We start from the raw sequence: 16529 nt of genomic DNA on the forward strand, positions 1-16529 counted from the left end.
TTACTGATTTGGAAAAGAAGCATTCTGTTTTGGTTGTTGTTTAGTGATTATCCTAGAAATTTTAGTGAGGGTCTGTTGCTGGCACACTTTCTCAGTTTGTGTCTGAAAATATATTGGCCTTACTCTCAAAAGAGCTTTTCCAACTGGATATATAATTCTAGGCTCACATTTTCTCACAGCACAAATGATCTTGCTCCTCTTGTAGTTGTTGAGAAGTCAACTGTTTGTTTAATTTTAGATCATTTTAATGTCATCTGTCTTTTCTCCCTGGCCACTTCCAATTGCCGTTGTTGCCGGCGCTATATGTTCTCACTGTGAAACAGCTCAGAGTAGCTCCTGCTCGGTCGGAGTCACTGGGCTATCTTAAGCTGCAGGTTGATATTTTTGGTATTTATCATTTCTAGAAAATTCTCAGCCATTACTTCTTCAAATATTTCTCTTAACAGCATGGAGTTGGGGCTTGCTTTTTTTTGGGGGGGGGGGTGGGGGGGTAAGCTCCACACCTAGCATAGAGCCCAATGCAGGGCTTGAACTTGTGACGCTGACATCAAGGTCAGATGCTTAACTGACTGAGCCCCCCCAGGTCTTGTTTTTTGTTTAGTCTGATAATTCCTGCCTTTTGTCTTCAGTGTTTAGTCCATTCACATTTAATGTAGGTAATGCTATGGTTGGATTTATGTCTACAGTTTCTCTCTGTGTCCTGTCTTATTTTGTTCCTCCTGATCTGCCTTCTTTTTCTGTTGAAAACCAATTTTTATAAAAACCCTTTAACTATTAAATACCTAAACAAAGGAATGAGAGATTACTTGCTGACGTTGCATGAAATACCTTTAATGCATTGCAAGTTTTCCCCAAAGTAAAATCTAACAAAGAACACATTTTTATATTGAAGAGGGTTTGTAAATTCAGGTAGATTCACTATCTACTGTACTTGGTAGAGGATCCTTGACATTCCTTCTTTTGAAATGCAGCTTTGCAAAAATTTCCGAATTGATGACTCCATTTCACTTAGTGTTTTTTCTCATTGGCCCAAGAAGGTAGAAGTGGTTGCCAGGTGACATTCGGGACAGTCATCTCTCCTGAGGACAGTGCGGCAGTCTGTCAGCCAGCGCTTTGATCAACCCCTTGCAGACATTGCGTCTCTGCCACGGGGATTCATTTTTAGATAAAATATTGGGATGAGAGCTGATAATTTTTTGCTTTTTGTCTTGGGAAAATATATCAGATAGTATCGTACATACAGTGGCATCTGAGAACGGTAGTGTGGCTGGAATGTTTTATTCTGATTCAGCAAGCCTCACAGTGGCCGTGAAGGGCAGGCGCTGCTGGGTTTAGTCTCTTGCCCTGAGACAAATCATGGTTACTCAACTTTGCTAATTACAGATTTTTAATTGATTTGAATTTTAACCTTTCTTATTTAAACCGTCAAATGTGACATGAAGCACAAGAAAGTATTTTGGAACCTTCAAGGATACAAATCCAAGTGGCACCACTGAGGTGTTTCGATGACTCTTTTAAGTATGTTTTCTGACCCATAACTTTGAAACATGAGGAGATACTGAAACAAGCCCTCAGTCACCTGGCTAGAAGACCACCAGCTCCTCTAAGCACTACTGTGTATGATTTTCTAATCTTGCACCTGGAGAGCAGATCTTGTCATGCAGATCCTGTCACGTGATCACAATTCTTTTCATGCCAACAGGAACCAACTATGGAAAGAAGCGAACATATATAACATTTATTCATTCACTCATTTAGCGGCGATAACCAGTAGCATCTATATACCACCTTGGTATAGACATCTCTTAGCAGCACTTAACACATTTTTTTAAGTGGGTTCCGCGCTGGCCCCAATTCGAGGCTTGAACTCACAACTCTGAGATCAAAACCTGAGCTGAGATCAAGAGTCAGATGCTTGGGGTGCCTGGGTGGCTCAGTGGGTTAGGCCTCTGCCTTCGGCTCGGGTCATGATCTCGGGGTCCTGGGATCGAGCCCCGCATCGGGCTATCTGCTCGGCAGGGAGCCTCCTTCCCCCACTCTCTGCCTGCCTCTCTGCCTACTGGTAATCTCACTCTCTGTGTCAAATAAATAAATAAAAATCTTTAAAAAAAAAAAAAAAGAGTCAGATGCTTAACCGACTAAGCCACCCAGGTACCCCAGCAAGTAACAGATTTTAAACTAATTTAATCATCATGAGAACCACAGGAGATGATATGATCATCCCTACAGATAAGAAAATCGAGACCCAGAATGGTAAACTAGTTTGTCCAGAATTACCCACCTTGTCAGTGACGGAGTCATGATTTGAACCTGAGTGGGCTGGCCTCAACATCTGTGCTCTTGACCACCACTTCTGAAGTTCGGAGTTGCTACCACATTCCACATGCCATGCCAGATATTGGGAATGCTGCCACGCATAAGAGAAAGACAGTGCATGCTTTCTTAGAGCTAGCAATCCACACGAACAGGATTTTTCTGCTGTCTCCCCTGTCAATCTTAGCAATAAACTGGAAAACATGGTTAGGATCATTCTTTACTCAAGTGGAGCATGTATCTCATTTTTAAAAAAATCATTGCTTGGCAAGTAAGACTGCCTCTTTCTCACTCTGTCCTACTTGCATTCAATTTAAGTAGAAATGTGATACCAAGTCATGTTTTGATGTAGTGATTACTGAGAGGCCTGGTGCTGTGGGCTATCATTGTGCCTCAGCTGAATGATGCAGTAAAGAACATGCCCATTAAATTTGCACTTGGTAGAAAGTTGGGCCACAAAGAAAAGTTGTTCTCATTAACTCAAGAGAAATAATCTGTGGGTACCTGAAGGATTCCTGGGAAGGATGAGTGCAAGGTTACCAACCGAGGGATGCCTGCCTCTCAGGTACAAGTTGGAGAGGAGGATCTTTGGGCAAAGGAGGATGGGTAGCCCCTCAAAAACACCATGGATCGAGGTGAAGCAAGTTCAGTGGTACACTAGCTCATTTAAAGTCGATTTGCCACAACAACAACAACAAAAAAAAAAAACAAAAAATGGACAAAGTAACTTTTCTCCAAAGTAGACACTTCTCCAAAGTAGATATTCAGCTGGCCAATAAGCACATGAGGGGCGCCTGGGTGGCTCAGTGGGTTAAATCCTCTGCCTTCGGCTCAGGTCATGATCCCAGGGTCCTGGGATCGAGCCCCGCATCAGGCTCTCTGCTCGCTGGGGAACCGGTTTCCTCCTCTCTCTCTGCCTGCCTCTCTGCCTACTTGTGATCTCTCTCTGTCAAATAAATAAATAAAATCTTAAAAAAAACACACATGAAAATATTCTTAGCATCATTAGTCATTGGAAAAATGCAAATCAAACAGTGAGATACCATTTTATACCCCTTAGGATGGCTGTTATTCACACACACACACACACACACACACACACACGCACGACAGAAAGTTGCAAGTGTTGGCAAAGATGTGGAGAAACTGGAACCTTTGTGTTCTGCTGGTGGGAATGTAAAATGGTGCAGCCACTGTGGAAAATAGTATGACAGTTCCTCAAAAAATTAAAAATAGAATTACCATATGACCCAGCAATTCCACATCTGGGTAAGTACTCAAAAGAATTAAAAGCAGGAACTCAAGTAGATACCACACACCCGTGTTCACAGTGGCATTATTCACAACAGCTAAGAAGGTAGAAGCACCCCACGTGCCCATTGATAAATGAATGGATACACAAAATGTGATACGTACATACAGTGGCATATCATTCGGCCTTAAACAGGAAGGGGATGCTGACCCAAGCTACCACATGGATGAACCTGGAGGACATCAAGCTAAGTGAAAGAAGCCAGTCACAAAAAGACAAATTCTGTGTGGTTACTCTTATATGAGGTTCCTAGAGCAGTCAAAATCCCACATACAGAAAGTAGAGCGGGGTTGCCAGGGGCTGGGGGAAGTGGAGAATGGGGAGTTCTCATTTAACGGGTTTGGAGTGTCTCAGTTTTGCAAGGGGAAGAACATTCTAGAGATGGGTGGTGTTGGTGGTGGCTCAGCAATGCGGAAATACTTAATGCCACTGAACTAGACACGTTAAAATGAGAAATTTTATGTCACGTATATTTTACTACAGTTTAAAAAAAAAAAATCAGCCTTCCAGCCTCTCCCTTTCAACATGTTTAGTGACGGGAAGGTTTCCAGTGTTCTTGGGAGGTTGAGACGAGGTGCCCGGGGGCCTGTCTGCTCCGGAAGTCTCCTGCTCTGGGTCATGAAGCCAGCGCTCTTCTGGGAGGGGCTGGCTAGAGCAGGGAAGTAGCCTCCCCCTGTGCCAGCCTGTTTAGATAATCTTTCTGTGATGTCCTGGGTCTCTGGTGTTGCCCTCAGTGAATGTCCGATGCTTGTTAAGAGAGACAGAATACCAAAAAGGCAATGAAAAATGGCTTGGAAACTGAAAAACTGGGTTTTTGAGGCAAGGGTAGAAGAAGAACTGGAAAAGAGGAAATGGAAAAGAAATGTACTTGAAGCCCGATTTGCTTATAAGAAGACCCTCCCTTCTCCAGGGAGAGGGATGGCCTTGTCCTCAGGTTGGCAGTTGTGCTGGCCCAAGCTCTGCTCCCCAAGTCCACGTGCATGCGGCCAGTCTGAAGTCCTCATGGGAGTGTCCTGCTTCCCTTCCAGAGAGTTCCCCTCTTCCTGGTTACTTCAGGATAGGCTGGAGAGAAAAGCAGGACTTCCCACCCTCTCATCAGCCATGAGAGAGAGCTCCTCAGGAGACCTGGCAGCTGGGACAGGCCAGGGTAGGACAACCACACCGAAGACATCTATCCCCAATGGTGGCATGCCAAAGGTTTATTTATTTTGATGCTTTCCTTTAAAAGATCTCAAGTTCTTCTGAGTATCTCATTCAACCACTCTAAGTATGGAGTATCATCTTCAGAATTCTTGCAAGGTGTTTCCTGAAACATCTGGGTCCCCAGCACCTAGCCCCATGGTTGGCATGCTGCAAGCACGAATACGTGTTTGTGCAGTGGGTGGTTGAAACTGATGACCCTGCGGAGTCATCTGGGAGCCTTAGTTCATAGCTAAGCATGTGTCTACCTGTGTTTCTTCTACGGTCCATTTTGGTTTTAATCTGCCAAGTTTGCTATATAAAGTAATGAGTTCTGCTTACTGCATGTGGGTCATAGTAAAAGCACCTGCAAGTTACCCAGCCAACTGCGCAAAACACATCCAACAGTCCAGATATACAGTTGAATGTCAGTGCATTCATAATGGTCTTTTTGCATTTTAAGGTCATGAAAGTTTAGTATTTACTATTTGTTTAAAAACAAAACAAAAACACCTGAGAGAAAAGAAGATACAGAAGACAATCTCCACATTTATCCCATGAGTACTCTCGTGGGAGTCCTGAGCCAGAAACAGCTGGTCGGGATCAATAACCCCACCTACAGATGATCTGATTCACTGTCCTTTGAATACCTCCCTAGTTAAAGGTCAGAGAGCCCCCGCTTTCTGCTGAGGCCGAGGAAAGTGGCGTCCCCGCCTTCGTGCCGCTCAGAGTGACACGTGAGGAATTATTCTGGAAGGTACTGAGGGCCTCAGAGGAAACAAAGATTGCCACTGTGGCCATTGGCACCCCTGGAGAGCAGGGCACCCCATGAAAGCAAAGCCAAACAAAACTAAATCCAACCCTTCATGGCGTAGTCAATGAGAACACGCAGGACGTAAAGTCAGAGAATGTGGGGAATGTGCAACAGGCTGGGATTCATAGTGGCAGTTCCCTGGTGCAAGGACTCCAGATCCCAGAGAAAGGCATTGTCCACCTGTGGTCCCAGAGAGCTGGTTCAGTTTGCCGGCACCCTGCCTCATTTCCTCCTTTCTGGCTCCCATCCTGACTTTTAGTGGAGGATGCCATTTCGATCCTATGGAGCCTGATGGATCCCTCTGCCTTCGTCACATCTGGCTCTGGACTCTTCCCCTTGGAGGATCCCCATTCTTTTGGGCTCTGCCATCACCCACTGAAATAGGCCCACAAGTCTCCTTTCTTCACTTGAGCCCCCATCCTCAGACTTGAGACTATGGGGAAATCGGGGCCATGGGAACTGAGTCAGAAATAAAGGCAGGGAAGCCCTCCCGAGGGCTGGCCTTTGGGGAAGGGCCAGTCAGTAGCGTTACTTCAGGCTCACTGCCTCCCCCATTTTGGAAATGACCAAGGGCTTTGTGGTTCCGGGGAGAGAATAAGCTGGTTTTTGTTTGTCAAGCCAGATCGTTTGATGGGAAGACTTACATTCAGATATTTCCTGGTCACATGTTTGCTTACTAGACGGCTCCTGGGCCAAGGGCACTTGCTGACCAGCTTCCTTAGTGAAGCAGAGGGCAGGGCGTCCTGGGCCCCTCCCCCCAGGGAGACAGCGCTCCAGAAGCAGTCCTGACCACCCACGTCCACGCTTGGTTGCTTTGTGGGTGGCACCGGGTGAAAGGACTCTCTTCAACAAAAGTGCCAAACGTGGACACTGAGGGAGGTCTTTGAGACACGGGCAGTGTGATTCCAGGGGTGTTTTCGTTCACCCTGTCCGTGTCATTTCCAGCTTGGGTGCTAGTTCCGGTCACTGGTCCAAGTTGAGATTCATAGCCGAACCGGGAGCAAAAAATGAGCCAAACCGGGGTTTCTTGAGGTGATTTATTTTAGCTAAATATGTCAGTTGTTTGTTTGTTCTAAAAATAACGCTAGAAGGAAGGGGGCGTATTCCAGATTGTTGACACTTTGACTGAAATGAGAAGCGAAATGTAACTGATAGGGGATCTAACAGGAGCTCCTGCCTGTCACGAAGAGGAGGCCGGGTTAGGATAACGGAGAGGCACAGCCGAGTCCTCGCAGACTGGGGTCGGTCCGCAGCACCCGCCCCATCGGGGACGAGGGGCTGCAGAGTTCTGGAGAGCGGGGCTCCTGCTCCTGATACTTGAGTTTGTTAAATATGTGTGGGGTCCATCTCCCCAGGACCTAGGAGCCTGGGCGGAGATGACACTCAGGGTGACAGTGAGGCCAATGTAGGGACATGCCGAATGACCGCCCAGATGGGCCGGCGTGCATTAGGCGGCATCTCCTTCTTGAGCAACTCGAGAACTTAAAAGCGGTCAGAATTTTAGAACTTCCTCAGTGGTTAAAAACTCCCAGACAGAAGTTTGTGGGTAAGCCACAGGGTCAGTTCCTAGACAGGGCTTTAACCCTAAAGAAGAGTCCCACTCGTCAGAACCCCCTTTGGTGCTTGTGTTGGCAAACTGGCAGGGAGTCAGCGTGGGCTTTAGGGTTTTACAAAGACAACCAGGTACTCAGATTTGACTCCTGAAAACCTTGTAAACTGGGGGTTTCTATCTGGCTGCCTGTGCGTTGACATTTGCCTGCAGAGTCCTGTTAGGTCAGCGCACATTTTAAAAATGTTTGGATTTGATTACCTCTTGGGTAGGCGGGCACGACTCCAAGTGCTCCTGAACATCTTGAGCTCAGCTCCTGTTTACTTGCCTAGTTGTGGAAGACATTGGAGTTTTCTGTCCCTGAAGAGGACTCCCAGTGGTCGTGGATGACCGCTCAGGGCTCTGAAGACTCAGGGTGCCCTGTACATGGGTGACCATGTGAATGTGCCCCCTGGGTTGGCACACTGACCCTCCCCCCCCCCGGAGACATCTCAGGGAGGACCTGGACCAGGTTCTAGGGCAGCCACCAGAAAGCCATCCTGGGAATCCCTCCAGAAGGAATAGAAGCATTCCGTTCAAGATCATGGGTAGAGGCCCCCTCCATTTGTGGGCTTAATGGAAGTGGTTGATCAGAATTCCCACTGAATTTAAGCGTAAAATACTCCCAGAATTCTTACTGAAGTAAAATAAATACAGGTAGAATTTCTTAAGGGGAGGGGCAGTTATGGGAACTCTTTCCTTTGGAGGTCTTCTAAAAAAATCAGCTCATTGAAGGTTAGGATAGAGAGTTATAAACCAGAGTGGGGGTTCCTGAACTTAAATTTGCACACAGATCACGCGGGAGTCATGTTACATGAAGATTCTGGCTCACCAGGTCTCAGGTGGGTTTGCACTGGGGGCTCACTGAGGCTGCCAGCCCCTGACCACACTCCTGAGTAGTGAGGCATTATAGGGACCGCTCAAGACCTTGTCCAGCTTTGGATTAATTGGAAAAATCTATATATTTTTTTCCTAATGAGCCAATGTACAGTGTGTCAGTGCAGCAATGAAGTAAGCCAAGTGGTCAAAGGAATTGTCTGTTTCCTGTGTAACAGTTGAGTAGATGGACCATTTGTGCAGGTGACGTTTACTGAACGTTCCCCATTCGCGAGTCCTTGAGCAGTATTTGATGTCGAGTGGGAGAGGTCCCATGAACCGGTTCCTTACTGCCCATCGCTTCCAGCAACTGTCAGAGGTTTGAGGCTGCAGCTCTGGGGCCGGCAGAGCTGTAAACCCAGCATCATTGTCCACTCTTGTGGTGGAGGGGACCCTGCTGAACTGTGTCACCCCCAAGGACTCCCCGGCCAGGCACAGTATGGCTTTTCAGCGACAGTGACTCAGCCCAGGATCAGAGGCTGCTTTTTTGCCGGGAACACCACCATCCGGGATTGGATTGCTTTGACCCCCAGCCAGGAGAGGCTCGGAGACCAGCACGCAGTAGGCCATCAGGAATGTTGGGTGACAATGACATTGAGTTAGATTTCCTTCTTGAGAGCCACACTGAAACCTGGAAGAAACCCCTCGTTCCGCTCTAAGGGTTTGGTTCGATCTATTTGGTCACATTTCCCCTGCCTGACCAGCGAAGGGCTGCTTACTTCTGGGTCCTTTCAGACTTTGTTCCCAGCTGACTCATCTGGCTTCAAATTTCCATCTATCTGCCCTTTGTCACCACATGCTTTTGGCACATCTCTTTTGATTTCTCCTGCCCTTCTGATCTATGGCTGCCAACCATCTTCTCAATTTAAAATTTCATTTCAACAGACCTGTGCCCCCCACACCAGCCCCCTCTGCCCGACCAGTTTCTTTCACTTGGTGACCGATTCGCACATTCTTTCAGGTGACCCTCCTCGGCTCCCAGGTCAGGCTCCCTGGAAGGGAGAGTTGGGGATGGCATTCACGGTCCCCATGGCCGTGGCCTCACTTGGGCAGACACCACGTGCTTTTCTTCACAGCTGTTTTGCGTCCCTGCCTACATTCAGCAGATAAACAAAGAGCAGGCTGAGCCCAAGAGCGTTCCAACCCAGGCCAGCACAAAATACCAAATGTTCAAGGTTCCCATGATTTTCATTCTGAATCAGCTGCCTCAAAGACAGCATTTACAGATCGGCTAATTAGTGTGGGGTTTGTGTATTAATATGTATGTTTCCTCCTTGATGTACTTAATGAGCACATCTTTTTTATGCTGCCAGATAAGGTCGGAGGGAATCATTAATTTAGTATTTCTCTAAACTTTTCTCATTTACTGTCATCAAGAGTTCTTCACCAGAAAGCTTTGTAAGGCATATTAAATTTTAGCATTTAGAAATATCTACCCTTGGGGCTCCTGGGTGGCTCAGTGAGTTAAGCATCTGACTCTTGATTTTGGCTCAGGTCATGATCTCAGAGTTATGAGATCGAGCCTGGTGTCTGGCATGGGGCCTGCTTAAAATGCCCTCTTTCTTCCCCTCCCTCTGCCTCTCCCCACCTCCCTCTCTGGCAAAAAAAGAACAAATAAAAGGAAGGAAGGAAGGGACAGAGGGAGGGAGGAATGGGAAGGCAGGCTGGCTGGCCCTTTTACCATTATCTCAGGCCCCAGTCTTATATCCCAGATCCCAGCACCACTCCCAGGCATATTGTGGATGCTCACACCTCCTTGACGATGCTGGAGATGTTGTCCATCTGCCCGCCTGAAAGGCCCCTCCCCAGCACCCCCCACCCCATGAGGTCTTCTCTGCGGTCTTCCATGACCCCCAGGCAGAGTCTCCTTCCTTTTGTACTGCTGTAGAATTTTGTCCATATATCCATTCTGTACACATGATATGTGATGATTTGTGATGATATCACATATCATGTGTACAGAACACTCGACCATGAGGGAAGATACCATGTCTGATTCACCTTTGTAGCCTCAAGGGCATAACAGGCACTTTTAAAATGATTGACAAGGTGCCTAGGTGGTTCAGTCGGTTAAACGTCTGCCTTCAGCTCAGGTCATGATCCCAGGGTCCTGGGATCAAGCCCCGTGTCAGGCTCCCAGCTCAGAGGGAAGTCTGCCTCTCCCTCTCCCCTGGCTCATGCCCTCTCTCTCTCACTTTCTCTCTCTCAATCTCTCTCTCTCTCTCTATCTCTGTCTCGAATTAAAAAAGCTTTAAAAATAAATAAATAAAAAATAAAATGATCAACAAAAGGTTGAACAGATTTGAATTCATTCTCAGGTACATTGACATATAGGTGCTCAACGGTACAAATACAGGATTTTTATAAAAGACATTTTATAGATATGAGGTGAGGAAGAAAATAGCTTTCTGCCCAAGGCTGGGGGTCACGGAAGATGTCAGACGGTGGGGTTGTCACAGTTGCGAGGGGCCCTGGGGGGAGGACTTCTGGGAGGTAGATGCAGCACCTTGAGCTCAGTGGGAAGATGTGAGGGTCTACATTGAGCTCACAGAGTGGCTCTGGGGTCCAGCAGGATGAAACTAAACCAGACTATTCCTCTGGACATGAGGGTCAAGTCATTGGGGGCAGTTTCCAGGGAGTCAGGAAAGTCTTCCTGAGGAAGATCGTCAGACATCAAACCAGGTCCTGATAAAAAGCCACTTTGATATGTTCCCTGAGGTGCCTGAGGATAAGTCACAATGCCACACACCCCAGAGCTTTGCCGGGGGGGTGTATCTTCTTTCTAAATTCTACACCAAGCCGAACGCAGCTGTTCTTTCAACAAGTATCTTGGGAGTCGTAAGAAATTCCAAAAATAGGGTAAAATATTATTTCCCTTGGGTTTAATGAAAGTAAAACCTTGATTAACTGAGTCCTTCAAATGACTAGAATTTTACATGCACTGAACTTTGGAGTGAGAGAGGCAAGTCACAAAAAACTCAGGCCAATGCGATTATTTTTTGAAGAAGCTCACGTGATATATCCTAGGAACAGTCCCCCAGAAGCATAGCCCCATCTTCCTGTGGCCGCGCTCAAGTTCCAGGGCCATAATCTGTCCCTAAACCGGGAATCCTGCCTCATGTTCGTGGCCAGGTCTTTTCTTCTGCTTGGACTCTAAGTTGTTTGAGGGCAAGGGACTATATTTTATTCCTACTTTAAATTCACACAGTAACACAGGTCTTTGCATTATCATAGGGTCTTACGTATTTGGCAATGGATTAGAAAATGCTGTCTATTTAACATGAGGAGTGCGGTTAGAATATTTTAAGTCACTCTTCCTTGTTTCTTGTTCAGTGGATCTGGGTTCATAGTTCTGGTCTACCAGTGACTGGCATTGTGAACTCAGGCAAATTACTCTAGATCTAACCTGCAGGGTTGGTGTAAAAATCGGCAGTTAAATATTTCAAGTGTCTGGCAGCAGCTATTGTTCTTAATTTGCTTGTCTTGAAAGCAGAAGTTTCCTGGCTTGTCACTTATTATTCCAGGGTTGAGAGGTCTCGTATTTTCGTATTTTCTGGAATTGCATTTCCATTTGGGAGCTTTAGCTTCTAGTACCTAAGGCTGGCTTTACTGAGGTGGGGGGATGGAGGTAAAGAGCTGTTTGACCTGGAAGGTGAGTAGATGCCTGAAAAACAGAGATGGATGGAAAGGGTATTCCAGACAGAAAGAATAATAGCATGTGCAAAGGCCCGGGGTCATGAGGGAGAATGACATGGAAGAAGCCAATCATGGCTAGAGTGGGAGATGTACACGATGGACAGTAAGCAGACTGAGGCTAAGCATTTGGGCAGGAGCCAGATCAGGAACAGCATTGTGTGAGATGCTAGATTTGGGCTATTGGTAACATAGTCAGATTCATCCATCAGCAGGCTTCTTCTAGTCTTCATTAATATCCTGTAAGTTTCAGTGAGTCTCTGAACCAAAACTGTTGTAATTAGGTTGATGAACTTTGAGCCAGATATAGGGAGTAGGAGTAGACCACTTTCCCAGCACATGACTTCTTACCAAGAGAAACACCTTACTTAATTCATGGTCGGACTCGGCTGCTGTGGCCCATAGACGGTTTCAGCCTGCGGTCCCTTCCGCCTGCTCATTCCACATGCAGGAATGTCAACGATGCTGGTTTGTCCCAGGCTTTTTCATGACTTCTTTCTTTTCTTTTTTAAGATTGTATTTATTTATTTGAGGGAGAGCAGGAATGGCAGGGAGGGGCAGAGGGAGAGGGAGAAGCAGGCTCCCCACAGAGCAGGGAGTCTGACGCGGGGCTCATCCCAGGACCCTGGGATCAGGACCTGAGCCGAAGGCAGTTGCTTCACCGACTGAGCCACCCAGGCGCCCCCTTTTTCATGACTTCTAGTTTTGTCCTCTGGGTTTCCTCAGTAGGTTGAATCTCTGATATCTTTGGACATCAACTGCAGCCAACCACCAGTGCCAATCACTGTTTGTGTTCTCTTCATTTCTGTGCTAATGTGGCATATGCCCAGCCCGATGTTTTCGAACAGTCTTGAAATGTGTGCGCAGGGTTCAGCAAATACAATGACGAGCATCGCTTGTCCTGTGTTCAGGACGGTCTCTGTCCATATAGCCACGCTGAAGTTTGGGGACATGATGAGGAGGAGCAGTGTCCCAGAGGCGGTGCCTCTGTCTCCTGCTCTTATTTGTGTATCTAAGAGAAAACCGGGTTCAGCTTGTCGGGGCCCCGCATTCTGCCCATCGTCTGGGAGGCACCTGACAGCAGCTGCCAGGCTTTGCTTTTGCTCCCCTGCCCATGTTTTCCAGCTCGTTCTCTCTGCCAGTCTCTCTGTCATGCTGTTCCTCCTGCTTCACTTCCAGGTGCCTTTCCCATCATTTGTGTTCAGCAGTTCTACTATTGTTCTTCCTGTCTGGTTCTCTGAAATTCAGCCCACACCTTTTCAACTCCATATCCTGAGTCAAGTGTTTGAAAGCTGTTATTTCATGTTAATTAGAAGTTCTTTTTCCAGCCAAGAAGCCTTGCATGCAACCGTTCCCCCAAGTTGAGGTTTAGAGACAAGCTCCGGCATTTTGTACTTGGGGTACAGTTAGAGGACGATTGGACAGTTAGAGCCACACAGCCACCACATATAGGGCAGCCTTCCCTATGACCTCATCCCCTCCCTGAGGCAGGTGAACTCCAAGCTTGGCTAAGCCAGAAGAGTTTGCTGTGCCTCCCGGAGAACATCACCGCAGTCCTAGGTGGATCTCCCTTGGCCAAAATTGCTTGGCAGGAGTGTCTCTGGCCTCTGAAAAGGTCTCTACCAAATGCTGCAAAGTGACCCTTTGGCAGCTTCTCCTCCCTTTGCAACACATTTCCCAGTTGACCCACGTTTGGTGGGAGATTGTGATGCAAAAAGGCTCCTACCACTTTCTGGACTGGTGAAGACATCAGCAGGAGCTGGCACGTGGCTCCTAAGAAACCCCTCAGAGAACTTGCACTTCTTGAAATGTTCTTGAGCAGAAGGCAAGCCCTGGTCACTCGTCTGGCCTCAGCCTTTACACCTACCTGCTTGTGGCTCAGGGGTGCATCCTTGCCCTCACCTGGCCCGTTGCCATCGTCCCAGGTGTCCACAGACCCAGGCTTGAGGAGGCTGCAGCCCTGAGCCCTCCCAGCCACCCGCAGCCCCTTGGGCGTCCTCTGTTCCATCTGGAGAGAGTAGGTGGTACGAACCCATTCCAGAGTTTGGGAGGTGATGCATTAGGACCACCCTCTCTCCATCGCCCACTGAGAAAAAAGAGATTTCCTCCAAAATGCCTTCTAATGAGACCATTACATCATGTGTGGTTGAGGAATTCTCTTGTATGTCTAACTTAAATCACTGGATATGCATTTCTTAGTCTTCTGTGGTTTGTAGAGAAAGTCAGTGAGCAAATGTGGATTTCAGGCCCCCCCCCCCCAGCCTTATAGCACAATCCTAGGCACTGTGGAAGTGAGGGAGTGGTATTCTATTATGGAAGAGAGATAAATACCACCCACCAAGAAGGGTCCTTACACACCTTGGTTGTGTTGTGAAGTGGCACAGAGGAGGTCTTTAATAGGCAGGAGCTTCCTGCATCTCTTTTTTCTCTGTATTGTCAATAACAGCAAACACCAGCTAATGTGATAGAGAGTAGAGTAGACAGAGATGTAAGCATGGTATTATTTGAGGAGGATGGGTTGTAGCTGGGCTTAGAGTTCAGGAAGAATTTAGGAAAACAGTAGGTTCATACAGATCAAAACTGAGGACACAGCATGTATATTCATAGAGTTAGGAAAGAACCTGGCCTTTGGCCAATCAATTATACTGGTAGGAGTACAGGGTCAAGAGGGATGCATGGCACAGAATGAGTTGGTGAGATAGGCATGGCTGGTGGGCAGGGGGCCTTTGAGGACTCAGTAAGGAATTTTGACTTATTGTTACAAACAGTAAGGAATCACTCTAGTCTCTTGAGCTGGGACTGAAACTGATTTTTAGAGATTTTCGTAAGGTGGTTTCTTAGAGCTGGGCAACTCAGGGGAATAGGCAGACCACCAGAAGGTATCTGGGCTCATGCTGAGGCTTCACAAGGGTAGTATTAATGAGCTCAGGGACCAGGGGAGCTTAAGTCTTCAGAAAGGCATAAGTAGAATTTGGGAATGGGATAACCAAGGGGCTGAGAAAGAGAGAAGGGTCTAAGCTTAGCTCACAGAAGGTCTGGACGGAGAGTAGAGCCATTGGTGGTAATAAAAATAGGGAAAAGAGAGTTGGTGATTATGGAGTGAGCTGGTGAAGTCCTAGTCCTTCAGTAGCAGGGCTGGGACGATCTGAGGGGAGAGCCTGAGCCAGACGCCCCCTTCTTTATGTGCCTTTTCGATGCTTACGAGACTTGTTCACCATCACACGATGAGGATCTTTGTGGAAAGGGATTTGTAGATCATTTATATCAACTGACTCATGTCTTCCATGTAAATCTGTAAATAAATCAAGATTTGCTTTTAATGAATTTTTGAAGTTTTGCAAATAAATTGGTTTTGTTTTTAAAAGTAGGCTCTTAATAAAATCCCCACGTTCTCAATAAAATTAGCCACTCTGATGCTTTTAAGTTGATCTCAAATCATCACGTTGGCTGCACCTGCATTTGCCTTCAATCTACAAGGCCACATATCAAGCTAGGAGTTCTGGAACCCTTGGCCCTTGCTGCCGCCACTTCCCTCGGATCAAGCCTTTGCCCACCCCATTCTAGAATGAGTGCCATCACTTCCGGGTCTAGGCCAGGCCACGTGGGTGATCCTGGTGGGGGACTCTCTGGCTTGAGCTGTGTTGTTTTCTCCCTCTGTCTCCCCATCACAGACTACTGTTTTCCAAAGTGAAGTTGGAGTCTCTCTGCCGGGGCCCAGATGAGGCGCTCCTCACTTGTAAGCACATGTTACAAATATGGAAATCCTGCTACAACCTAACCAATCCCAGGTAAGAGGCCAGCGGGGCCTGTTTTGCGTGGTTTTTGCATGGGTCCCCACCTCCCGGAGCCGTCTCAGATGGGCACTTGGAAGGCAGGCATGCCCCCTGCCCCCCTGTGCACCTCCAGGTCCTCGTGAGCAACAGATAATTGCGGTGGAGCCATACATACTCCATTTTTCAGGGGCTTTTCTCCCAGGGGCTGATGAAGCCCCCAGACTGTGGCTTGCTTTTCTTCTTGCTGCCACCGTGACCCATGAGGCCCAAGGCCCAACTGATCTCCACCTGATTTCTCTCAACCAGCCATTTATTTAAGTTCGTGGACAAGTCTTAGCATCTTTCTGGTAATTTATGGATAGACTAGTCAATTACATACTTCAGATGTAGGGGGTCTTAGAGTAGTATTTAAAAGACCTGCAGAGACAACAGACCATGTCCTACCAAGGAAAGTAGAGATCACCATGATGGGCAAGATAAAGTGTAATTTTCAAACCGTTAAAATCATGACACAAACAAATATAAAATGAGCGTGTATCAGAGGTTTTATTTACCTCATTAACTAATGAAGGAACCGGTAAAATGTTAAAACTCATTCAGAGAAGAATTTGAAAGATAGATATACTAGGGGCACCTGGGTGGCTAAGTGGGTTAAAGCTTCTGCCTTCAGCTCAGGTCCTGGGATCGAGCCCCGCATCAGGCTCTCTGCTCGGCGGGGAGCCTGCTTTCCCCTCTCTCTCTGCCTGCCTCTCTGCCTACTTGTGATCTCTGTCTGTCAAATAAATAAATAAAATATATTTTTTTAAAAAAAGAGTTACTGAAATGAATTTGCAAAGAAATGCAAAAACAGTATTCTTATAGGACAATGAAATATATGGTTTGGGGTTGTCTTTTCACAGGGTGGAAATCAATTTTGTCTGATTTGCCTGCAGAACAGTAAAATGACCTTAATCAGTTGGAGTCAGTCAAGGGCGCCCCCAC

General features: G+C 47.0%; 1 protein-coding gene across 2 annotated transcripts in view; it reads left to right on the top strand.

Moving 5' to 3' along the window:
- The window catches only part of TTC7B (tetratricopeptide repeat domain 7B), a 248850-nt gene that overhangs the window by 166918 nt on the left and 65403 nt on the right, over positions 1-16529 (top strand). For both annotated transcript variants that reach the window (XM_080807351.1, XM_080807352.1), the window contains exon 16: positions 15447-15563. In XM_080807351.1, coding sequence (XP_080663477.1) covers positions 15447-15563 — 117 coding nt within the window. The remainder of the gene's footprint in view (positions 1-15446; positions 15564-16529) is intronic.

Source organism: Martes martes, assembly GCF_963455335.1.
Source record: "Martes martes genome assembly, chromosome: 7".
Taxonomy (NCBI): Eukaryota; Metazoa; Chordata; class Mammalia; order Carnivora; family Mustelidae; genus Martes; species Martes martes.